The 25,360-nt window shown below is 44.2% G+C and overlaps 1 protein-coding gene across 33 annotated transcripts in view; it reads right to left on the minus strand.

Annotated features, from left to right (window-relative positions):
* KCNMA1 (potassium calcium-activated channel subfamily M alpha 1) overlaps positions 1–25,360 on the minus strand; it is a 722,982-nt gene that overhangs the window by 57,286 nt on the left and 640,336 nt on the right. For all 33 annotated transcript variants that reach the window (XM_053909597.1, XM_053909605.1, XM_053909598.1 and 30 more), the window contains 3 exons: positions 19,884–20,007; positions 15,635–15,859; positions 12,202–12,394 (listed from right to left, as the gene is read on the minus strand). In XM_053909597.1, coding sequence (XP_053765572.1) covers positions 12,202–12,394; positions 15,635–15,859; positions 19,884–20,007 — 542 coding nt within the window. The remainder of the gene's footprint in view (positions 1–12,201; positions 12,395–15,634; positions 15,860–19,883; positions 20,008–25,360) is intronic.

Consider the following 25,360-nt stretch of genomic DNA (forward strand, 5'->3'; position numbering starts at 1 on the left):
GGTGACATCCCTGTGGCTCTTATAGCTGGTAGAAACTCTTTACTGGGGATATGTAACAAGATGCTCAATGACTGCTTTTCTAGAATTGGGGAACGATTTCCACCAGAACATTCCATGAAGTTTGACTGAAATACTTAAGGACCATCCACGTTCCTAAATACTCTATAAATCCAAAACTAAGGTCATTTATAGATCAGTGTTTCTTTGCAAGGCCATTTTTAAGACAAGAAATAAAGGTTTTAGGACTTCAAATGAGTTTTTTGGTTATACATAGATGGGTTAAGACAAAACTCCCTTGGATGGTTGGTTAGGCTCATCTACCGGCTCGGGGCACGCACGTTATCTTTACAGCATATGGATTAAACTCATGCCTCAGAAAATTACAAATGACTCACACCATGCCTTTTACAAGCTACTCTGGAATGATGCAGGCCCCATATCATTAAATATGTGTATTCAAGTTGTGCCATACAACTTATTTTATATGTCTGTGTCATTTCTGTCTATGGATCCCATTAGCTCCGTGACAGCATGACCATGGAAAGAGTGGGGACACTAATCTCAGCCATGGGGTATAAACCAAAGTAATGCTCAGGAAAAGAACTCTTGATGGACCCATCCTTATCCAGAATCTCATCTGGGGCCTTAGAGAGTCCACGGGATGACAAGACTTCTTTTACTTTTCTTTGATTATACAGTCACACTTCCCTCCCAAAGGACAATTTATCTGGACCATTTTCCGAGTGTAACACACCATGTGAAATCCTAGGCTTTGGGGGCTAGAGTGGTCTGTTTATTCTCATCTACTGCCTTTTACGGAAACTTCCACCTGGAGAGTGAGATGAATCGATAAAACCTGGAAATATTTTGTAAGTTTCTGGACAACAGAGAGCAATATCAGGGGTCTCTAACTTTCCACCTTTGTTCTGACAGCTCCAAAAGCAAATCTATAATAACAGGGAAAAAGCTGCAACAATTAAACTGCTCACAGAGGCAGGCTAAGCAGAGTTCTTGATATTTCTCTCAACTCTACTCTTGTTTGTTTAGCTATTGTAGCAAGGAAGACCAGAACCAAGAGAATCCCAGTGTCTCTGATTGCTGAGGGGAGGAGGGCCAGGGACCTACAAAATGTGGATGCACAGAATAAGAATGTTAAAAAGACCCTTGAGTCTCTGGGTGCAAAGAGACATTTAGCATGCCCAGGGATGCTTCCATGACCGTTAAAAGCAGACGTACGGATTGAGGCCTGTTCTCATGAGAATAACACTTATTCTCTTCTAGGGGGCTGACTGAGGCGGTAAGAAAAGCACAGGCTTTGGAATCACACAATTTGGGCCTCAACTCCACGTGCCCTTGACGCACTATGAGACTGTGGGGAAGCTGCTGCAGTTTCCTCGGCCTTAGTCTTCTCATCTGTAAAATGGAGATAGATGACCTCCGCCTTAACAGGTTATCAGGAAGAGTAACTGAGATAGTGCATATGAGTGTGCCTAGTGCATGACTCAACTGAAAAAAAGAGGGCCTACAATTTTTAAAAAGAGGCATTAACTACACACGCAGGTTTTAAGGAGTAAAGCCTGATGTGAGGACGATGAGTTCAGCCCAAACCCAGCACCACCCCACATCTGTTTTCTGTCTCCGAAGCTAAGATTTTCCTTCACTGCAGTTGTCCCAAGCTGGGCACAACCTGAGAGAGGAACTCAATCTGCTCTGCATGTAGTCGAAAGGAAAACGTTATTTTGTCCGTTTTTATTTTTAATCCCCCACATCCACTCCCCAAGGAAGAGCCCCATCTATGGAAGGCCTACAAACCACCACCGGGTGAGCAAAGAGTCCAGGCTTTCCCATCTCTTGTTACAGTCATTCTTGTTTTTTCGTGTGTCCTCGTTTTCGTCGCTGGGAATCTATTACCAGAATAGTAAACGGCGGTCTTCAGAGGATCTCTCATGTGGTAAAATATGCTGTGTAGGAAAAATTCTCCCAAGTTGAAGTCATTTAGAAGAAAGCAGCTGCAGATGCTGCTTTGCTGTAATACATGTGCACTCCTGTGCTGAGATTAGTCTTGTAATGTCCGCCACAGAAACATAACGGGGCAGGCCCCTTTCTGTACTCGAGACCTGCTCGAGCCCTAAGCCAGATTTTCTTTATTGGTTAGTAAGCTCTTTTAATGAAATGTACTACTCTTATTATAGAGGACTCAAAATAAGATCTAAATCACAAACCAATAAAAGAAAATTATTGGGCTGGGTATCTAAAGTTACTACCTAGAGGCTATTCCAGTGTGGTATTTATAAATCTCGAAACAGTTAAGTATAATTGTCTTTCTGGTTTGGGGGACTGAAGCCAACAGCAGTTTCAGTTACAACCGAAGACAAATATTTTAGCACAGAGCTTTGTTCATTCGGCGGCTAGAGAGAAATGGCTTCTCCCCGCCCCCACCCCCACCCCAACCCTTTCAGAATTGAGAGACCATATTGTGGCAATGAATGTCATATGGGAGCAGCTGAAAAAAATGCTTCTCTGGTTTCAGGAAGGGAGAATGTGTGTAAGGATATGTGCATAGGTATGTTTGGGATTGGGGCAGGGAGGTGTGTGGCCTGGGTGTGCAGGGGTGAGGCAGGGAGGACAAAAAGGGGAAACACTAGCAGGACAGAAGTTGAGGGTGACATGGGAATTGAAGATGGGGTGGTCCGTCAGATTAACGGGAAAGCCAGATGTGCACTGCTTACCGCACTGCAACTTACACACAGAGACAGTGCCATTCTGGAAGGATGTGGAAGCTTCCACCAAAAGACCCGTTATAACCCCAATTCTACCAAACGCCATAGCTCTCTCTCTGGAGTAACAATGTAGATCATCAAAAACACAGATCCCCATGTAATAAACATAAAAAGCATACCAAAGACCCTCAGTTATGAAGGACCAAAGAACTCATCTGGTTTGACGTCCCTCTCATCACAAAGATCAGGTCAGTACCTCTCCCTTGGCAAATGGACCTGTGGCGACAGAATGCTCAGTACATTTCTAGGCAGCCCATTCTATTCTGGAAATGTCTTCCTTATGCAGGGCTAAAATCTGTTTCTCCTTAATCATTAGCCATCGGCCGTGGTTTTTCCAGTGGAGCAGAAGGTAAAATGGCCCTTTCAGTCCACTAACCCCCCACTCTCTTAACTGCTTGGCAAGGGATAGGCTGTCCTAGTGTTTCCCCATTCTGACCATCTCCTTGGCTGCATTCTTGAGTTGGTTAGTTTTTCCCCTCAAATCTTCATAGCTCCTGACACACTCACTCTCAGACCGACCAGGATGAAACAATCACTACTCAAAATAAATTACACTTCCATCAGCCAGGTTTATGCAACCCGTCTTCAGTGATTATTTGAAACTGAACACCCGGTGGACTTCATTACATTCCATCCTGTGGGTTTTGTCCCGAAGTACTAGTTTAGGAAGGTCCTTTTGAATCCTGACCCTTTGAATCCTGCCATAATTTAGAGGTCCTAACCCACATAGCCTCCCCCAAAGATAAAAGAGAAGTCACATTTTCTTCTCTGGAACAGGAAAAGAAATCTCAGACTTTAGGATATGCCCTATGCCCCCAATTAATGCTGTCTCTCTAAGAACCTTGGCCATTCTTCCAAAGAAAAAGGTCATTCTCTACTTGAGGCTCTTAACTTTTGTTGAAATGCAGTCAAGGGAGAGCATCTGCTTATGTGTGGACATCATTTAGTGTCACCGTGGCTGAGGGTCACGGAGGGCTGGAGGTCTGGGTGTGTGTGTGTGTGTGTGCCCACATGCATGTGTGCTGGTGTGCGTACACATACATGCTTGTGTGTCTATTGGAGTGTTTGTGTGAGCCATTATATAAAGAGCTATAAATAGGCACAGAATACAGAAAAATAAATTTAGAGGGGTGAAGAAAAGCAGGCAGGGGACATTCATTTCGGGTTTGTGACATATGTTTCTCCGTCCCTTGGGAAGTTGGGAGCCCAGCTCAGCTTGTGGTTCCTTGACTTCTACAAATGTTCCTCTCTGCCCTTTCTAAGGTGCTTTTCATCCTTCTGCTTTTCACATTTCTTTCCTCATACCTCTCTCCAAGGTTCTACTCCACTGATAGAGAATAAGCCATGGGGCAGACTTTTAGCTGTGACCCTCTCCTGAATGCAGGACTTTATTTCCACCCATCTGCATTTCATGGTCACCTGGATTTTCTGCCAAGTCTACATGGAAATGAACCATGGCTAGAACCCAACATTGCCAATACCACTTTCTCCCGCTGCCAGGCCCTGCCTGCTGAGGCCTCTTCCTATGAGCTCATCACTATCCTCTGTCACTGAGAAGGAAGCTGACAATCACGTAATCTGTTTTACGTCTACTATGTCTCACAGTAAAATAGTCTCCCCTTCTGTTTCCAGCTCAAGGTTCCTGATCTCCTGGATAACCACAGTTCCTACCCAGACCCCTGCATTCTCTTCTTTCCCACTCCAAACAATGCTTCACAGGCTGCCAGATCAATCTCCTTGAAGCTCAGGTCTGATCCCATCACTCTCTTGCTCTGAAACCTGCTGTAGCTCCCCAGTGCCCACTGAATAATTATAGCTTCATAACTCAAAATTTAAAAAAAAAATCCCTCAGTGCCTAACCCACATTTCTGCCTCAGGCCTCCCTGCTGTCTTACACATACCCTGTTTTCCAGCCAAACTGTACTCATCACTGTCCCTCGAACACATCTCCATGCATCCTTGCCCCTTACTTCAATTCTTTTCTCTGACTGCAGCCAGCTCTATTTGGTTCTACCAGCTGAAATCCTATTCATTTTTTCAAAATGTCTCTCAAACCCACTCTCTTCCTTTTTCTCTTCCTGTCCCATATTTGCCTCCATGGACTGTAATTCTTTCCTGGTAATACACCAGCATTCAGAAGCAGTTGCACATTTGCATCGGAGGTTGCAAGGACAGGGAATGTGCTTCACGCATCCCTGTCTCTCTAACAGTGTCTGCCATGCACAGTCCGAGCACACAACAGGTGCTTAATAAGGGTTTGGGGACAGGCAGCATGCATCTGAGGAATGCGGAGCATGTAACAGGAAAGGGAACCACAGAGAAACCTTCACACCACATCCAAAATGAACCCCGATGTTGAAATACACACACTCCATCTTCTTAAAGAGACCCAAGCTCTTTAGGGAGCACACTGCCGGCCCTGGGGGTGAGCGACGTTGCTGTTTAGTAGCAGCATAGTGCTGGATCTCTGCTTGGCCGTCTCCCAAAAGCTGTGGTCAGGAGGAAGGCCTGTCCACTGGGCAACTAATATCTTTCGCTTATCACCATGAGACATGTGATAGAGACAAGATGACAAATGCAGCCAGTTGGTAGAAACTAGAACCTGGGCTCCAGCACAACCCCAAGCCCCTTTTTCTCCACTTAAGGTTTTTTTAGTCTTAGGAAGCTAATGACCATCCAGAAAATATGAAAGAAAGAAGGCAGACCAACAAGCTGAGCCAACAGCATTGTCCTAAGGAAGTAAAATAGTAAAGTTTAGGATCCCTGGGAGACCAGAAGGCCCAGGTGAAAGCCATTACTTCACCCCTCAAGGCCTCAGTTTCCTCCCTTTCCAATCAAAATGGTAACCTCCTTACCACATATGCCTCCTCAGAGGACCAATTTGGGCAGTGGTTCCCACTCTGGCTGCACCATCTGGGAGTTTATAAAGCTTCTAATGTCCAGGTTGTACCCCAGATCAGTTAAACTACAGTTGCTGAGGTGCGACCCAGCCATCGATATTTTTTTTTAAGTTTCTCAAATGAATACAATGTGTGGCCAAGGGTGAAAACCTTATCGTCTCAATTGGCAAAATGTCTATCATGCAATGGCAGCAAACTTTCATAAGCATTAGTGTTATTATTACAGTTGTTGGTGGTGCTGGTGGTGCTGGTGGTCAGATGGGCTTTGCCTTAGACCCAGAATCCGCATGCAAAATGAGCATAATACCACCAAACTCTGTTCAGGATCTGCAATATTTCATTCTCCGAGCTCATCACACACTCCTCTCTCACATCAAACCTCCCATGCTTCAGCTCTCCCACGCTTTTGCTTCCCACCCTGTTCTTTGATCACAGGGATTAACTGCCTGCTTTGTCATGGCCTCTCAGTCTGTAAGCCCCAACACTGGTTTGACTTCCCCATCTATCATCTTAGACCTGGCGACCATTCATTTTAATATCCTCTGAACAGCTCCATGGAATCCTTCGCCTCCTCTGAATTGCTATCCCAAACTCAAGCCATTTTGTACATTTTCTGCTGTTTCTGCCAAGAGCTGCAGAGAAGATCGCAGAGCTGTGTTGACTGGCACCATAACGCCTTCGTAATTCCAACCCCAGCTGGCCCTCACCAACACTCAGTCACACCCTCACCTCACTCCAGCCAGCTTCCTTACATGTTTACTGTAATGTCTGCCCTGAACCTTTGTCACCATCAGTTCCCAGTCCCAACTGTCCCGGTCCCTCAGATCTTCAAGGAAAACCAAACTGGCAGCTTTGTGAAGAAAGGAGAGCCATCTGACTGCCTCCAGCTTATAATCTTCCTCATCTAGCTTTCCATTTCAGAGGGACCAGGGCCAATCCTCCTTTTGAAGGCCACATTGTTTTCTCCTGCTTCTCTCTGTTACGCTATCATATAATGACTTCCTCCTAAAGCTTCAAACTCTCCCTCTCAATGGGGTTTCACCTCAGTCTACTGCAGCCAACAAATATGGTGGATTTCTCCACGTTCTAAAAACAGAAAGGAAATCTCTTTTTTGACAAGATTCCCCTGAAATACCCTATTTCTCTCCCTATGTGCACTTGAAAGAGTAATATACGGTTTCAACTTCTCACCTCCCATTAATGCTTCAGACCCCTCAACGCCAGCCTCCACTGGCAACAAGCTACTCAAGCTGCTCTTGCCAAGGTCTTCAACAACTTCCTGAGGGTCAAATGCACCATTGCCTCTTTTCGGACCTCATCTACTTGACTTTCCTGTAGTATCTGACAGTGCTAATCATTGCTTTCTTTCAGATCAGTGCAGCCCAACAAATTCTTATGGCATGTCAACTCTGTGTCAGGTCCTGTGCTAGAGGCACTGGGGACATGAAGATGAGCAAAAGAAGAATGGTCCTCGCCTCTCAAAGAGCTCACAGTCTATTCAAGAAAACATATGCATCAACACTTAATTAGGATACACCCTAAATTGCTATCTGGAATTTATTCAACTCTCTTCTCCTTTACTTTTGATAGTACCCACTCCTACTTCCTCAATCTTTGCCCTCAGGCCCTTTCACTGGATTCTCTCCCTCTGTTTGTCACTTCACTGTTGACATTTCCAAGGTTCCAGGTTTGGCCCTTCTCTCTTGGTTGCTCTGCCTTCTATCTCTGGGAAATATCCACTCTCGAGGCCTATACACCATCCATCACCAATGATTTCCAAGTCTGCAACCTCAAACCTGACTTTATCCCTATATAGTCAGGGTATGGTTGTATTTTTTGTTAGATATCTACATATACTGTCAACTCAAATGAACCAGGACCATATTCTTTGCCATCTGCCCCGAGCCTGTTTCTCCTCCTGAGCCCTCAGCTTACTTTATATCCACCTAGTAGTCAACCTCAGAACTCATTACCAGCTCTTCATCCTTGCTCATCCACACCTCCATCCCACCTGACTGGCCTTCAATGGGCTATCTTTGCTGTTACAAATCCACCTCAATCTCTGCCTGGCCCTTGTGACTGCCATCGCTATAGCTGTCCTGTCATCTCAGCCCTATAATCCCAGCCCTTAAAACGGCAACAAGCTGATGACTTAGACCTGTGCCATCCAATATGGTAGCTACTAGCCACATGCCAGTATTTAAATTCAAATTTATTAAATTAAGTAAAAGGGAGAAAAAAAATCCTCAGTCACACTAGTCACATTTCAAGTGCTCAAGAGCCACATGTATTCAACTCATCCACAAATGTCACCTCTTCTTGGAAACTTTCGCAACCCCTTGAAGTGTATAAACCGAGGAGCTCTTTTGTTTCTAGCCTCATCCTTGTCTCATTGCACGGTAATTGTTTATGGGGGTATCTCACCCACTCACCTGAGCCCCTCAAGGATGGTGAGTGCTGAATCCATGTCATCTTTGTGTTCTGGGCTTTTATAGTGCCTGATGCATAGCAGACACTCATTTACTCCTATTTCTTTCTCTAAGAGTTACCTTCACTAGGAGGTTAGCCAGGAAGGAACTATAAGATGTTCATTTCATAATGTGATTCAAAAGCACAAAGGGAAACTCAATCACATGCACCCTCTTTTCAGGTACTGACTCAAGTGGCTCTCTGAGAATGGGCCCTTCCTTCCTCTACCCACCCTCCCTTTCAAGATCAGGCCAGTTCTTGTCTTTTAGAACCACAGGGAAACAGTCTGGCAAGAGCCACTGTTGTACCAGCTGATTTAAATTGAAATGTTTTCCCCAGATAAATACGTGCTAAATAATATACCAGCTCTCCAGCCAAAGGGAAGTGACAGGCGCTCTGTAAATAAAGGCACTTAGTTGCTGGTAAAGAGCTGTAAAGTGGTTCTGAGCTGATGTTTGCTGACCAGCAAGAAGCAGCTTCACCTGCTTTATATAATTGTCACTGCAGTCTTGCCTGCTGTATATTAAAACTGCATCTCATAGACCCAACTGTCACATCGGATATACCATCCAGCATGGGGTATGCCACCTTTCTCTGTAATTGTTTTTGACAACCAGCCATCACATCTCAGATCTTTTCAGAAAGCGTCTGGTCCAAAGTCCCTAGGCTGGGTCAGTTCTGACACCATGTGGGCTAGAACAGTGGCACCAAAAGGGAATGTGAATAGAGAAGAGGAAAAAGAGGCTTTGTTAGTCTCAGAGACCAGATAATGCACACTGGCAAGTGTCTGAACCCAAATCTCAACAAAGACTCTACCTCCTCAATGTGAAGGTACATTTTTCATGTTACATGGTATCATGCTAGAAAAACTTTCCATTGAGATGCATGGATATTTTGGCCCCAGAGCATACACGCTTGCCCTGAGTCCACACTTCTGTCCTGCTGAGTTTTGGAGAAATGGTAATGTAGCTCTCAAGACAAAGCCGAGGATGCAGCTTCATAAGGACTGCAGAATAAATAGTGGTGAAAAGTGGGTAGCAGTGGCCAGAAATCTATGTTGCTATCCCTCAGGGGAAGTTAGATTTGCTTCCCAACATGCAAAGAGTAACACGAAATCCATTTTGTACCCTGTAATTCCAATCTACTTGGAGCGTGGTCGTGACAAATACCTAGATGAAGGGTAATTAAAATATCTGAGGCCGATGAGCGTTCCAGCTGGTCTAACAGTTCTCACGGAGGGACAGTGACAGGGAAACCTAGTTTGTCCCTGCAGCCCCATGGGCTGGGACAAACCCAAGGAGTGGGCTGTGTGATGAGCAGCCCAAGATGAATACAGAGCACTTGCCCATCAGAGAGAAAGTCACTTCCTGTGCTGATGGCCACCGCTGGACTTTTGGAAGGTCAGAGTGTCCCCAGAGGAGGGTGTTAGAAACCAAGGACAAGAGAAGGGCAGACAGAGTAAGAAAACAAGGGGAAATATGGGCTCAGTGTGCCGGTAGCTTTGGCAGTCTCTCACTGAGAGCAGAATGAAGTGCTTGCTGGCTGCTGGGGGGCATGGGCTCCACACCACTGCTGACCAAGAGTCTGAAAATTGCCCCTGGCCATGGGGTACATCCTTGGCCTCCTTTGGTGTGTATGTGTGTGTGTCTGGGGGGTAGGTGTACTAAAGAAGGAGTGCCCTTCTCTTCTTTGTGCAGGAAAAATATGCTCCCGTTCCCTTTCTTCCTTATCTCCCGCCAAAGCCTATTTTCCTTGCTTATTCCTGTCCTAAAACAGTAAAGAAAGCTTTTGAGAATCAGGTATGTGCAGAGGGGAGGGGAAGCCTTTTTATCAGCGTGGCCATCATATAGGATCTGAGAGGCTGGGGTCAGGTTTATGAGAGCTGGAAGGAACACCCATGTCAGACACACACGTAACTCAATCAGGCATTGAGATTCTGATCTATGGACCTTGACAATCACAATTATTGAATTGGGAGAAAACAGACATGCTGGGGAAAGGGAGTATTTTCCGGCCCCTCCTGCTCAGTTCCAACTGCCCCCCACCCCCCGACCGAAGGGAGCGCTTCTCCTGCTTCCACTCCTTTCCATTCCCCTTGCTAGCTCCCGCCAGGAGAAGAGGAGCGTCTAATCGGGTTGGTCAGCGTGTTCACTGGACCGGGCTTTGTTAGCGTGCAGAATATTGTGCCTTAAAGCAGTGCACATGAGTCACCTGGGGACCCTGTTAGAATGCAGATTCTGACCCAGGAGGTTTGGGGTGGGCGTGAGATTCTGCATTTCTAACAAGCTCCCCAGGGGACGCCCATGCTGGGACGGAGTTGGGAGGACACATGAGGAAGAACAACTACTTAAAGGCAGGAACCAAATGGTGGCTTGGCTCTTCCACCTCCCAGAAGGCCAACTTACTGTCTCCTCATATCCTCTGTCACCTGTGCTCCCTGAGCAGGCAGGACAGAAGGCAGTCTCTGGCTCTCCAGTACACAGCTGGGTAGGTAAGACTCTCTTTTAGAGCCTTGACATGTTGCTATGACCTGAGGCCCAGCTGATCAAGTGGATACCAAGATTCAGATCTGGGGGAGAGGCAGAGGATGGCAGAGTGGAGAGGTGAAAACCAGGCTTCAGACCGTAGCAGTCAGGGTTGCATCAAGAATAGAAGCCACTCTATTCCAAGTATAAAGGAAATTAGATGTGGATGCCACCATCGGAAGGGCTGTAGGAACAAAAGTCAAAGAGGCCACCACGAGCCATTGCACTCGCAACACCAAGTTGCAAGCCCCACAGGAGGTACTGCAGATCTCCAGGCAGCTCGAAGAAGGCCACACCACGCCCCTCAGTCCCTAGCAGCAAAGCCAGTGATTCTCAGAAAGCTCCTTTAAAAGCTGCTTTGAACCTCGCATCTGCTCAGGGTCTGGCTGCCGCTGCCTCCAAAGAATCAAGGTCTCTTTGTCTCTTCCAAATTCCAGATCTCGTCCCAGTGCCCGGCTCTCCTTGGCAGACTCCAGCCCAGAACTGTGCAGGGCAGAGGATTCTAGGAACTGCCGTTCCCAGCTTTGCTGCACTGTTGAGCAGATGTTGGAAGGAGGTGGTGCTGGTGCTGAGCTGACAAAAGATCCAGCAGCACATGTCTGGGCTGCAAGATGGGGCTGAACTTTATCCCGTCAATAAGGTCGCGCTTCATATCCCAGCAGCTAGAGTTCTCACGGCTGTGCTCCCTCCACCTTTGGTCCTGGAATGATGGGATTCAGGCCCCCACCACGCACCCAATGTCACCCATCCAGCAGACCACTTATGACAACGATCCTGCAGTTCATGGCAAGCCTGCGCAGAAGCAGTCCTGCCAAGGCTCAGATTAGTCAAGCTGTTTGTTACAAGGTTTTGCTGTGCTGCCTCTCTGAGACTTCTAGATGACATCTTTACTAGCAGCTATCTGCCCAGGATCCCAGAGAAAATGACAGGGAAGATGGGGGCAGAGCAGAGAAGGTGGATGTACCTCATTTCACTCTGGCATGCCTGCTGTAGAGAACGTGTGGGCTGATGAGCCTCACCTCTTGCTAAATGACTTTTTGTGTCCCTATAGTCCCCGCTGTCCGGGGGTCACCATCCGTAGGTCAGCGGATAACAAGGTAAAGCTTAACACCCCCATGCAGCTATAACAATGGCAACGCTTAACATAGGTCAATGGCAAAAATATATACTGCAGAGAAACATTAGGAATTGTTCAGCCAGCATCTTTTCAGTGCCTGACATTTAGCTGGTGACCCGGGTCACAGAGCCACTGTTTGGGAAGACTGAGGGCAGTGGCAATTGAAAGGCTGCTTTCCTCTCTGGGAAGGCAGGCTATTCGGAGTGTGGGTGTTCAGGTGTTCTCAAGCCTGCTTCCCGAGATGGTAAGAAGACGCGGCAGATGCCCCTTTGAAAGCCATCACCCGGACCACAGGTTTTACTGCCAGCAGGCTGGTGTGAGCCTCTTTGAATTACTGAGTGAAGGATATCCCTCTTGCCAGCCCCTGTCCCCTGTAGGCACAGCAGAGAAGTATTACAGGCTGTCCTTACCTTGGGAATTAGCCTGCAAGACCCCGATGCTGTCATCAAACTGCATAGATTTGATGTTGAGTGACGCCAAGATGCATTCCTTGTCCTGCAGCGAAGTATCATCAATATTATTCTGATTGGCTGACAGGATAACGCACATGTCACAGAGGTTGATGTTGACGGCCCTTAAATCAGCCCGACTTAATGGCGTACCCTTTGGCATCGAGGAAAGGGAAAAAAAAAAAGAAGAAGCAAAAGTGAGACCGAGGGACGAGAGGGAAAGAGGGGAAAAAAAAATAAAAACAAATTAAAGATGGAGCCGGAGCTTTGGGAAATTATTTAACAAGTATCTTTTTTATGCCTTGACATTAAGCTGGCCTAACTACATTCAAGGGAATAGGAGCTGTGTGCTAATCTAAAGGGTAGTCGGTGCTGATGGCGGCATTTCAGGCTTGCTCTCCACACTCAATCAAGCCGTTGCTAACAAACGAGGGAGAGGAATAATGCCAGGGTTCTACATCTTCTTCCTGCCTGGAAATTGTCTTGATTTAAGAAACTGTCCTGTGGCAACCTCTGGCTTTCAGAATGTAACGAGGGGGTGGGTTTCAAATGCCTGTTTATTTAATAGCAGGTCACTTCTGTCTCGGGCAAAAACAGCAGCTCTGACTAGAATTTCCAATGCAGCCAAGGGGAAATAGCCAGTGAGCATGGTATGATGAGGTGGGACTGATAGCACTGCTCAACCTGGAGGACGTGAGAGGGATGGAATTAATGTGCATCTTGTAAAGGGGAGGGGGGAAGAACTTAAGCTTCAAGTCATATAATTTTATTGTAAATTTTCAGCAAGAGAAAAAAAAGCGCAAGAAAATCGCCTAATTGACCAACAACAGAGTGATGGTTGAATACACCACTGGACATACATACAAGGAAAGTCTATGCAGCAGGTAAAGAGACCAAAACAGCTCTCCATGTAGGTGTAGCCTGGGCAGGATCTCTAAAATAGTGGGATAAGTGCAAAACAAAAACACAAAAAAACAAGTCCTAGATCATTTAAAAAGTATTATTTCATTTATGTAAAAAGAAACCCACAAAATAAAACTATATATTTATGAATGCACTAGTAAATGCATGTACATTTGGAGAGAAATTTAAGGAAAAATATACACTAAACTAATAATAGTAATTACCTCTAGGGAGGAGAATAAGATTGGGGGTAAAGGGAAAAGTTTGTTTTTGACTTTACATACTTCTGTCTTGTTTGAATATTTTATAACAAGAACGTATTTGTATATTACCGGTGTAATTAAAAATAAATAAGCCAGTAAACAGATTTTTTAAAATCCCGTAACAACAAAAAAGCAGTGGGGGAAAAAAAACCCAGAACAAGGAGGTAATGACAGAGAGGAAGGGAAGGCAAGCACAGGTAGGAAAGAAGGGTTAAGTGTCAGAGGGGAGAGGCATGACCTCCACACGCTCTATGTCCTCAGGAGGGATCACAGAAGAACTAATCAGGCCATCCATGTCAGGGCTCCCCAGGGGCCATGTGGCATCATTTTGGAGTTCACATACTTGGTCCTTCAGCCTGGATCCAGCTTCTGCTCTGCCTACGTGAAGATTTGAGTTGACTTCAACTCACTGACCACGTAGGGAGAGGGTTTGCCAACCCCCATATATCCCCGGATGCCTTCCTCCCATTCTCCTTCCTGGAGAAGGGGCTTTGGGATGATGGAACTTGGCCGCTCAGATTGAGACCATCAACCCCCTTTGAAGCCTCAGTGAGAGACATGATTCTGCTCTCAGGCCCCAAAATACTGCTGCAAAGTGGCATTATGGAGCAAGAGGCATTTAGTGCTTTGGGGCTGGGAAGCTACTAATTCCAGCCTCTGGAGCAGTATCTTCTGAGAGGAGAAGAATCCCTCTTTTCCAGGGATCACTTGGTACAAAGTAAGTCTGACCAACTTCCTGAATCATTTTGCCAGTGCATAAGCCTCAATTGCCTACATTCATATTCTTTTAATTTTCACCTTGTAGGGAATCCAGCAGTAATTGTGATATAAGACAATCCCTGCATAGTTGTATACACACGATTTCAAAACTCAAGAAATACCGATGACATATATAGAAATACCATGTTTCTCTGGACTGACTCCATACGTGGGGCACTGTTTAAACAATGAAATATGTGAAGACATAGAGGAAGGCCCATTTGTACAATATGCTGTGCTTGAGTGTGTTAAATTTTGGAGGGTTTAAAAAGGACCAGCAAATATGAGAGCTCATTCATATGTAGGCCAACAGGTGAGTGCATGTATACAAGGGCACACAGGAGACACACACATATACACACACAGAATGCACACACACACACACACACACACCAAACATTACCCATACACCCAACACCCATACATACAGAATGCACACTTGTGTGCATGTGCACACATGCACATACACATACACATGTGCGTGCACACACACACACACAGCCCAGCAAAATAATAAGCTCTTTACAAAACACTTTTAGACCCAGTCCATGTGTTCCAAGGGACCATGTGTAAAAGCACATGTACAAAAATAATTGTGGAAATACATAATCAAATCTAACATGACTGAAATTAGCAAGGTATATATCTGCTTATGCTCTTCTATGTGTATGACTATTTGTTTTTCTTCAGGTGATTATTTTTAACTACATGTGTTTACTAAATCAGCTTACTAGTTTCCTAAATCTAGAATTGTTTAAAAGTTTATGAAAAATATATTGATTAATGATCAGGAAATAATTACGTGCCTCCTAGATCATGTATCCTGCATCTTTACACTAAATTGTCGAGTCTCAAACCGTTCCTTTTAGATTTGGGCCCTAGCATATTTTTCAATCAAGAATATCACATGCACATATGTGTGCGTACACATACAAGCCTGTGAAAATATTGCTAGGCTTCTACATGAATGGGAGGCAGGGAGTGGCCAGAGGAAGGGGCTGGCCTTCCATACAACAGAAATAAAGAAAGAACTCTGTTAAATCCACTTAGTTAAAAACAGAAAGCAATATGACCAAGATTCACAGAAGCATTAATAATATCATAAATAAAATGCTAAAAATAGTTCCATAAGTAAATTCTGCTATAAGCATTATAATATCTCAAAGCACTAGGTTTGGGTAGGCAAGACAGAGAGAGAGTGTATAGACATCGATATGGTTAATACATTTGGTATCAGCTAAACTTCATGCTTGATGAGCAGCTGAACTTGGCTGCAAATTCCTTTTAATAAGGTCTCCCAGGGTTTAGATATTCCTAGACAGAGCATAAGGGAAGGGCTGAGTCCTCAGGCCCATAACCGGATGAAGAAGCGGAGGCATGATCAAAGCTACAGCTACTATATCCACCTGGGATTTTCTTTTGTGAATGAAAAGAAGGAAAAAGCATCGATAATGTGACCTTGGACTTACAGGCAATATGGACACTTTGGGAAAGTTATGAAGCGTCTCCCATTCCCGCTTGAGGTACTCAATGGAGCCCACAAACACGATGTGCTTGAGCTCGTGGTAATGAAAGTTGCTGGCACGGAGTGGCATCACCAGGTTCCGGAGGCCAATCAGGGCTGAGCTGACATCACCAAAGATGCAGACCACGACGTGGCCGCTCAGGACGGTCATGGCGGCTTCACTTCGAGTCTGCAACATGGAAAAGCGCACCAGCATTGGAGAAAAGACCTCACAGTGTTTTGGTAAGTATTTAAAAAAATACTTTCATAAAGATAGACATTTGCTGAGTGCTTACACTGTGTTATTATTTTTATTTCATCAATGTTACATGTATGCCACATAAACTTACAATTTGAGTATGTGTGTGTGCATTATACTGGGGTCACAAATATATGTAAACATATACCCACACATAACCTGACCTTCTTTGTCACAAGATTTAAGAAAGTTATACCATCATACATATGAGCAGGTGGTCTTTCCTGATGATTTTTAGGTGGAGGGAAATATGAGAGAATAGTAATATTTATGTTGTTTAAAAAGAGAAGTCTTAGTTCACATGAAATTTTTGATAAAAGGAGTTGTCTTTGCTGTCTCTCTTGCTGAATTGATATTAAATTGGTCAGATCCTATGCTAGTCTCAGCTTGAGAATTTTCAGTTTTGAGTTCCAGACTCATCAAAGGGATTTCACACTACGTTATCACATCAACAGGTAGAACATCACATCCTCAGCCAGGGGCTGGCAAATTATGGTTCATAGGCTAAATCTGGTCTACAACCTGCTTTGGTATGGCCATGGCTGGTGAGCCAAGATTGGTTTTTACATTTTAAAATGGTTGCAAAAAAAATAAAAATGAAGATTTCATAATATGGGACAATTATATAAAATTTAAATTCCAATAAAATTTTATTGCAACTCAGCCAATCTTACTCATTTAGGTATTGTCTATGGCTGCTTTTGCATTGCAATGGCAGAGCTGATTAGCTGTGACATAGAGCGTATGGCCAGCAAGACCTAAATTATTTATTATATGATCCTTTGCAGAAAGAGTTTGCTGACCCCTGTCTACTGCTGCCTTGAGTTTTCCAGGGACTGCCTGGAGCGGCCCACCTGTGAAAGTCATCAGACTATTACTTTAGTCACAAGACTATTCCCAAATAACAATTAAAAGGATCTAGAGAAAGGTCAGCCAGAGAAACAAGCCCATGTCTTCTCCCAACCCTAGGTTTGGATCTACAAAGGAGACAAATAAACGAATAAAATCGCTCCAGTGAGAGGAGGACCCCAGCTTCCCACACAAATGGTTAGCCACTGCTGCCCCTTTGCTCACTGTGTTAGTGAAGAGAATAACGCAGGAGGCCAGTTAGTGGGCCTTCCTCTGCTTCTCCTTCTGGTCCAATGCCTCCTATTCTTGCCTTGCTTGCTCCCTCTCCACTCACTGCATGCCTGGATGGTCCCATGTGGCTCACAATGCTTTGGGGGAGGCATATTAATGTCCACTGCACATATCAAACTCTGCTTGATTTAATCCCTAGAATTGACCAGTGTATTGATTGTCTAAATGCCAATATTGCAATTCACGACAATGTCAGGGTTATTACAGTAACCCCCAAGGAGAAGAAGAAGCTAGCTTTCACTCCCTGATCGTTACAATAAAGCAGGGGCTGTCACCATTATCGGTTTCCCTCTGTGATAATACAGTTATACCTACGACAGGGGCTGTAAGAAATGTCTTATAAATGGTGACCAAGAAGGACCCACTGGGAAGTCACATCCCACATCACCGCTTCATGGACAAGACCTGGAGTTAGTTACCTTGGCTGCTTGGAAGTGTGAGTGCCTGGGTACCACCAACAGAGCATCAGTGAGTCTGTAACATGCTGTGATGGGGTTTCTAATTACTTTTAATTGGTCAGGTCACCTGGGAGTCTAGCTCTCTTCAGTGAGCCTCAGGAATACAACCTGGGTTCAGAGTGGGGGCTGGAAATCTGGGGAGTTGAGGAAGTCACTGGGAGGTGAGGAAGGCACCATCTAGCAAAGTGGCTGACCACAGAAGCTTAGCTCTGGGGACCAAAATACCAATCTTTAGATTGGCCACAGTAACATGACCCACAGAATCTTGTCAAGACCCCAGTTCCTGGAGAGTCTGATTTTGCCAGATTTAAGACCCAGTACAGCAACTCACATGCACATCTTGTGCTTCTTACACATCCTTGAAGGCTTAACCCAGTCTGGGCCTTCATCGCCTTAACCCCTTCAAAGCACAATCTGCGTGCACCCAATAAGACTTCTCTGGCCACTTAGATACATCCTAGTCCTTCTCCCCTAGATTTGAATCTTGTGCCTCATAACACAGCTTTAAATATATTGTTCCATGGTTACATTTTACATCTTCTAATTAAATGATCATTTCCTCAAGATTGAGGCCATTTCATATTTTCTAACCCCCAGAGCAGTTAGTGTCCTGCATCCAGTGGGTACATGCAACCCCAAAGCATCTTCACACAGCTGGCTCTTCTGAGTATGCTCATCTCTGCTCCAGTGTGACTTTGGAGAGGGCTTCTTGGACCACACTAACTAGCACCTCCCAGTCCCTTTCTAGCCCATGGCCCTGCTTGATTGTCTTCATAGCACTGTAGCAGTATCTGAAATGTTTTTCTATACTCATCATCTACCTGGAGATCTTCTCTTTGCCCCACTAGAACATCAGCTAGTCAGGGACTGTACCCCCAGCAACAAGAGCAGTGCCTAGCACATAAATGGCCTGTTAAAAATGTTTTGTTAAATGATGTTATTTTTCAGATGACAGGTAGTAACTCACTTCCCTAAACTCTTTCATGCCAGAAGGGAACTCAGTTTGGATGTCAACTAGCCATACGCTCTTCAGGAATATAGGCAAGCCATTAAGACCCCGGATTCCAGATAGAGCACCAAGCCCTTTTACCTGCCACAGATGGGTAGTGCCACTCTGAGTTTGGTTCACGAGGGCAAAAGTGCAGTGAATACAACAGGATGTAAATACACAGAGCACCTTTGTGATTAGAACCATTTGCGCTCCTGGTAAATTGGACAATTGCTGTTTGTTGAGAATTCTGACTTTCTGTGCTTTTGTCTGTGACTTTCACACCTCCAAGACAGTCTCTAGCACAACCCTGTATTGGCTCTTAATTGCTTGATTATAATTAAACTGAGAAAACACACATATACACACATTCCAATAAAACGCAGGGAAGTCTGGTGGATTAGAGTACAAAGCCATTCTGAGGGACTCCTTTTCTAAGAAGGGTGGCCATGACATCAGAAATGATAGGATTTTCCCCGCTGACATAAAGAAGCAGGGCACAGTGATCTGCAATGAGAAGGCGAAAAAGAGAAAGAACCCTTCCACCTGACCTTCCTATTAATCCATTTTTCATGGATTAGCAAGACAATGAACTGTAGGGAAGCTGGTGTGGGCATTCAAACCTAAAGCTGTTAACAAGACAAGTCTGGAGAGTAGATGGATTGTTCTCTAGGCTGACATTCTTAGGACAGACCAGAAAAAGCCCACTGCTGCTGCCGAGATGACACAACCACAAAACAGGGCTCTGAGCTCCCACCTCCCCGAGATAGACCCATGCATGGGTCATCGTTGTCATCATCGCCAAATGCATTTTGCATCATGCGTTAGGCAGGATCCCAAATACGCAAGGCTATTACCTAGAAGAATGCAAGATGTTGTTATAAACAAATAACATTGTTTCTTATATTGGTAGCATTCACATTTCCTCATGGCATTTCATAATAATAATGATAATAATAGTAAGTAACTATTGAGTCCCATGTGGGTTTTACTCTTCAGTACAACCCTAGGGATTAGGGTCAATCTCATCTCACCTTCTTAGATAAAAGACAACTAAGGTGTAAAGAAGCCAAGCAGAGCCACATTCGTAGGGATGACAGTACCTACTGCCTCCCATGATGCCTTTCACACAGCACATGACCATCCCCTATCATGATGAGCCAATAAATATTCAGAGATTTAAAATTCCATCCTTGGTTCATATTCTGATGAGGGTTCTAGTTGCTTTGATGTGTCCCTAATTTTAATTATCAAAAATAATTAGGACCAGGGACTGTATCTTCCCAACATCCAGTTAGGGAAACCCATTCCTGGCAAATGTAGTTTGGGACAGAAGTGAACAGCATGGATTCTGTGGCCCGTCACTCACCAGGATGACTTTCTCTATCTCCTTGGGTGCGCACCAGTGAAACATGCCGGTAGAATCATACTTCTTCACGTTAGAGTCCATGTTGTCAATCTGATCATTGCCAGGAATTAACAAGGGGTCATGCCTGGGGAGAAAAGGACAAGAAAACCTAAGTGGAAAATGTAATAAATTATAAATGGAAAGTGCCCCCTGAGTTAGATCTCAGAGGAGTTGAAAGATGCACAGGAAGTGGCTGTCACTGAAGGCCATTCTTTTGCTTACAGAACCCATTCTTTGAAAGACAACTACCCCAACTGCCATCGCCACTTGGAAATGCAGGTGACCTTTATCAGCTAATAATTCTACCTTCCCCTCCTGTTCCTATTTCTCTAAAATGGCCTTCACGTCATTCTGTGGATTTAGCCTCCTTTTCATGGATATCCCTCCCTCCTATTCTCATTTTACCAGCTATCCAATCTCCCCAGTGACCGCACGCATGCACACACACACACACACGCACACGCACATGCACGCACTCACACCAAAGGGTTGTTATTAGCATTGGCAATGAAGAGGAAGGAATAGGAATAGAGCCTCATGCTGACTGACTGGCATGAGGATGGAAAGCCAATTACTTGCTCTTTCTGACTACAACTTCTGACGTGATGCTCTTCGCAGTAAAAGCTTTAACAGGCTGCACTTTAAATATTTTAGCAATTTGCCCAATCAGATTTTGCTCTCCCCGGCTGAAGCCCTTTAAAGATTCAGCAGCATGTCACTTCAGAGCAGATTGACTACCAAATGCCCACATCTGGAATACATGATTTCAATACTAAACAACACCCTCTCTCCTTGCCGTGACAACTGTATTTGCACTAACGGTCCAATGACGGTCTCCCCCACCCCCACTTCGCCTCCCTGCTGCAGCATTCCTTGGATGGGAGCTCACGCTCAGGTGCATCTTAATAAACTTGTCTTGAATTCGCTCTCTTGCCTTGTTTACTGGTGGAAAGGGAAGATGCTGCTCTAGAGACTTCCCCTCCACTGGGTTGGCAGATCTTCGCCAACAACCTTAGGAATTATAATAAAATCAGGCAGGTCTAACAGGCTTACAGCATAAGAAATATACTCCTACAGCTTGGACTATGTCCATTGCCAGGTTCCATCTGTGATAGTGATTTCATATTCCCATTTGGGGGGAGGTCATTTGGGTTTCTACAACATTGACCGCATATAATTGGGACAATGTTCCAGGAATACCTAGCTCTCATTGCAGGGGAACTATCTTCCCTAATAACACTGCCAATTTAAGACAGAAAATATAAATAGGTTCAAATTCCAAAAACTTACTATCAAGTGATTTTACCTTTTAAGTTATCTATTTCAAGCATCCAAGGGTAATCTTTATTGAGTTTTCAGTATTTCTCCCTCTGAAATTTCTCTGATGCTTCTCACTTATATATCCACTACACAGAGTGGGACAGGAATGGTCCACAGACCTAGAATTAATCTTTCAAGATATCTATTGTGATTCCCCTCCCTTCAATATTCCTTCCACCCTCACTCAAGATGGGAAAATTCTCGCTGCATTTATTTATTCCTGAGAATTTGCTTTTAGTCTATACCAAATGACAAATACCCTGTGAGGCAATCCTGCAAAGTTACCTTCAACAAACATGCTGGATTACTATAGGAACTGTCATATCTAATCTTCAAAGGGGAAAAACACTCCACCTTGGAATAGCGTCTCAGTAGCTGAGCTGTTGGGAGGTCTTAAGGTGTTGTAAACTACCAGGCCACCTTTCAAATACTGAACTCGGTCAAAACTGCTAAAATAAAATGGCAGTTTCTCTTAAGAACTGGTCACAGATCAGGGCAAGAGCGACTTTTGATTTTTTTTATCCTTGAAGAATCTTCAATAGTTGTTGTAGATACCATCTGGGATAGGTAGGTGGATAGAAACCACCAAAGAGAAGAGATTTAAGAAAATGAACAGAATGAACTCTTCCCAGCCCTAGAAGAACATATTTTGCAAGAGGATCTTAATAAATTTACCTCAGAGAAATAGAACTAGGTTCAAATTCTCTTGCCCAGTTTATTGGTTAGAGAGGAAGTATTATCTCAAGAAGGTCTGAGTACTGCCCCTAATGTATTCAGGATTTAAAAGACAGCCAGGACAATATTTACATAAAATCTGCAAGCAAGCAAATGATATAGCAAGCTGGCCAAAATTCCTTCTAGAAAATATGTGTCTTGGGTGGAAGAACATACATTCGGGTTCCCTACCTTTTTGGGAAAGAATCATTCTTTGGTCACAAAGGCCTCCAACTTTCATCTTAGAAAAGTAAATAAACAAGGCTGATGATCAGTCGTCCCTCAATAAGAAGAAAAAAGACAGCCTTTTGTTTTCTTTTTATTTTTTCTTAACATTTATTCATTTTTGAGAGTGAGAGTGACAGAGCATGAGCGGGGGAGGGGCAGAGAGAGAGGGAGACACAGAATCCAAAGCAGGCTCCAGGCTCTGAGCTGTCAGCACAGAGCCTGACACGGGGCTCGAACTCACGGGCTGTGAGATCATGACCTGAGCTGAAGTCGAACACTTAACCTACTGAGCCAACCAGGCGCCCCAAAAAGATAGTTTTTTAATGTCAAGCCTCATTAAACTGGGGCTAGGGTTTGGAGAAAGCAGGTATAATTTTTCAAAAAAAATCCTATTTATTCTTGAAATAGAGTTGATATACAATTTTATATTAGTTTCAGGTGCAGTTTGACACTAGGGTTGTGAATCATGATTGGCACTGGAATATCTAGAAGCATCAGAGAAGTCTCAGTGGTATGCCTTGTTGCAGTAGGTACTCCCTACACACCTCTCACCCTGGCCTGGATAACTTAAATGTATCATCCAAGATATTCCTCAAAAAGTTTTATCTGAAGAACATTAAAAATCTCCTCAAACAAAGATATTTTCTTTTCTGGCCAGCGGGGTACCTGGAATTCAAACTTTGATTTCTTAAATCGTCAAACAACCAATAAACATAAATTTTCTATTTTGATTCATGAATGGGAGATATCCTAATGATGAAGACACAGTCCCTAGTCAAAAGGAGGGTCATAATACAGCAAGAAAGAGAAAATGTCAATCAATAGTTGTGATACACCGTGATGAGTGTCATATCATGCAAGGTGGTATGAAAATACCAAGAAAGAAGCTGTTAATTGCCTGGTATTTGAGAAACATTAAGGAAGGCTTCCCAGAGAAGGTAACATTTTATCTGAGCCCTGAAAGGTGAGGAGCAATCTAAGCATATTTTAGTGTTGATCCACTAGCAGCCATTAGAACCTGCTCAGAGAACTGAGGCCCAAATGAGCCCACACATGGCACCCCCAACCACGGTTGAAGATGTTGGCTGTGGTAGTGGCCCAACCTGAGGTATAGAAGACTCAGGCCAGGCACATTAGCTGTCTTTTTTTTTTTTAATTTTTAAAAAATGTTTTATTTATTCTTGAGAGAGAGAGACAGAGATGAGCGGGTGAGGGGCACAGTGAGAGAGGGACACAGAATCCGAAGCAGGCTCCAGGCTCCGAGCTGTCAGCCCAGAGCCCGACGTGGGGCTCGAACTCACAAGCTGTGAGATCATGACCTGAGCCGAAGCTGGATGCCCAACTGGCTGAGTCACCCAGGCGCCCCATACAGTAGCTGTCTTCTGATGTGCAACGGTGGTCATCGAATGGAAGATGGAATCCACTGATTGTGTACAACTGATTCAGAACAGGCGACGAACCATGTGTGGAATTTCAATAGAACAAAAATCAAGTTTCCAAACACAAAGAATGTTATAAAAATGGAAGGTTTTAAAAAAAAAATGACATGAGTTGTGTCCCAAGGCAGTGGATTTCTCATCACTTGAGACATTCCAGAAAAGCTGGGATATAGAGATTTCATTCAAAACATTGGGTGAACCTAGAAGACTCTCAAGGTTTGAAGCACTGTTCTCTCACTGAGGAAGACAAGGCTAGGATTCTGAAATACTTGGCCACTGCCGGACATCAAAAAGCCAGAAGGCACTAAATAACTGAAGAAAGGTTGTTGTTGGAGCAAAGATGAGAGATAGGAAGAATTAAGACTGATCACTCTAGAGTTCCATGAAGGACCATAACTGTTTTTCCATCTGGGAGGAATATGATTCATTCCAGCAACACGAGCATCCATAACAACTTTGAGCCAGACAGGATAAATTTCTTTACCATGTCTGTTCCTGTAGTAACTTCAAGTGGCTTAGGTTGACTTGAACTCCTGAGAGGTCTCTGACATAGGTGAACAGTGAAGAGCCAGTTGGCTACAGGAACATGTGCTGCTAAACTGAGATTGATGGAGCTTATACAAACAAAAGAAAGTTCAAGCATTTGCCACTGAGCACAACAACCAACAGTGCCATGGTCAGAGGAGGCCCAGGAGAAGAACCTGGCAGTTTGTTGTACACAGAAAGGAAGACCACCAGAAACCTCTCTGAACAAAGCATCCCAGCATCACTGATTCACAAAATGATTAAGAGAACCCATTCAAATGTCCTCAGACAATTCCTCAGTGACCACTTAGTTGGAATCAAGGGCAATACTAGATATTGTCTTTCCTATCTTAATTATTTTATACATTTGCCCAACTCACAAAGTAATCTCGACTCCCATAAAATGCACCATAATTGATTCAAGGCTCATTTGTCATTTACCACTGAGCCATGTACATGCTTTATTTTAGGATAACAGGAATGCCGTGAGGTGAGGTCTATCTGCTGCAGAGTTGTTAAATGGGCATAATTTTGTCCCCCACAAGGTCTGTACACTGAGTTTACAAAGTCTGTAAACTCTCAGTACCTCAGGATGTCACTATATTGTACAATATGGCCTTTAAATAAGTAATTAAATTAAAGTGAGGCCATTAGGATGGGCCCTAGTTGAATATGGCTGCTTAATTTATAAGAAGAGGAGATTTAGACATGGACATGTGCAGAGGGAAGACATGTGACATGTGAAGATAGTGGTGTAAGACAGACATCTAGAAACCAAGGAGAGAGCCCTGGAACAGAGTCTTCCTTCTCCTACTCAGAAGGAACCAACCCTACTGACACCTTGATCTTGCACTTTCAAAATCCAGAACTATGAGAAAATCAATTTCTGTTGCTTAAGACAACAATAGCAAATATCTTACTTAAGACCACAAGAATACATGGCAGAGCCTTAGGAAACTCATACAAGAGTCCACCTTGAAAAAGGGGCATGAAGTATCAGATATCAGTCCCTAGAAGGAACCCCAGCTGCCCTTCTTGTGCTTCAGTCTCACCTATTCACTTCATGGAGAAAAGCATCCTGCCACCAGTTTAGGAATACGTGGAACTATACCAGAAATACACAATATCTTATTCAAAGAGTTTGGGCCATGTCCCTTCCCTCCTCAGCACCACCTCACCCCAACACACGTGTATAATTAGATCTAAGAGGGA

Source organism: Panthera pardus, unplaced genomic scaffold (assembly GCF_024362965.1).
Source record: "Panthera pardus isolate Hobbes unplaced genomic scaffold, ASM2436296v1 HiC_scaffold_22, whole genome shotgun sequence".
In the NCBI taxonomy this organism is placed as follows: domain Eukaryota; kingdom Metazoa; phylum Chordata; class Mammalia; order Carnivora; family Felidae; genus Panthera; species Panthera pardus.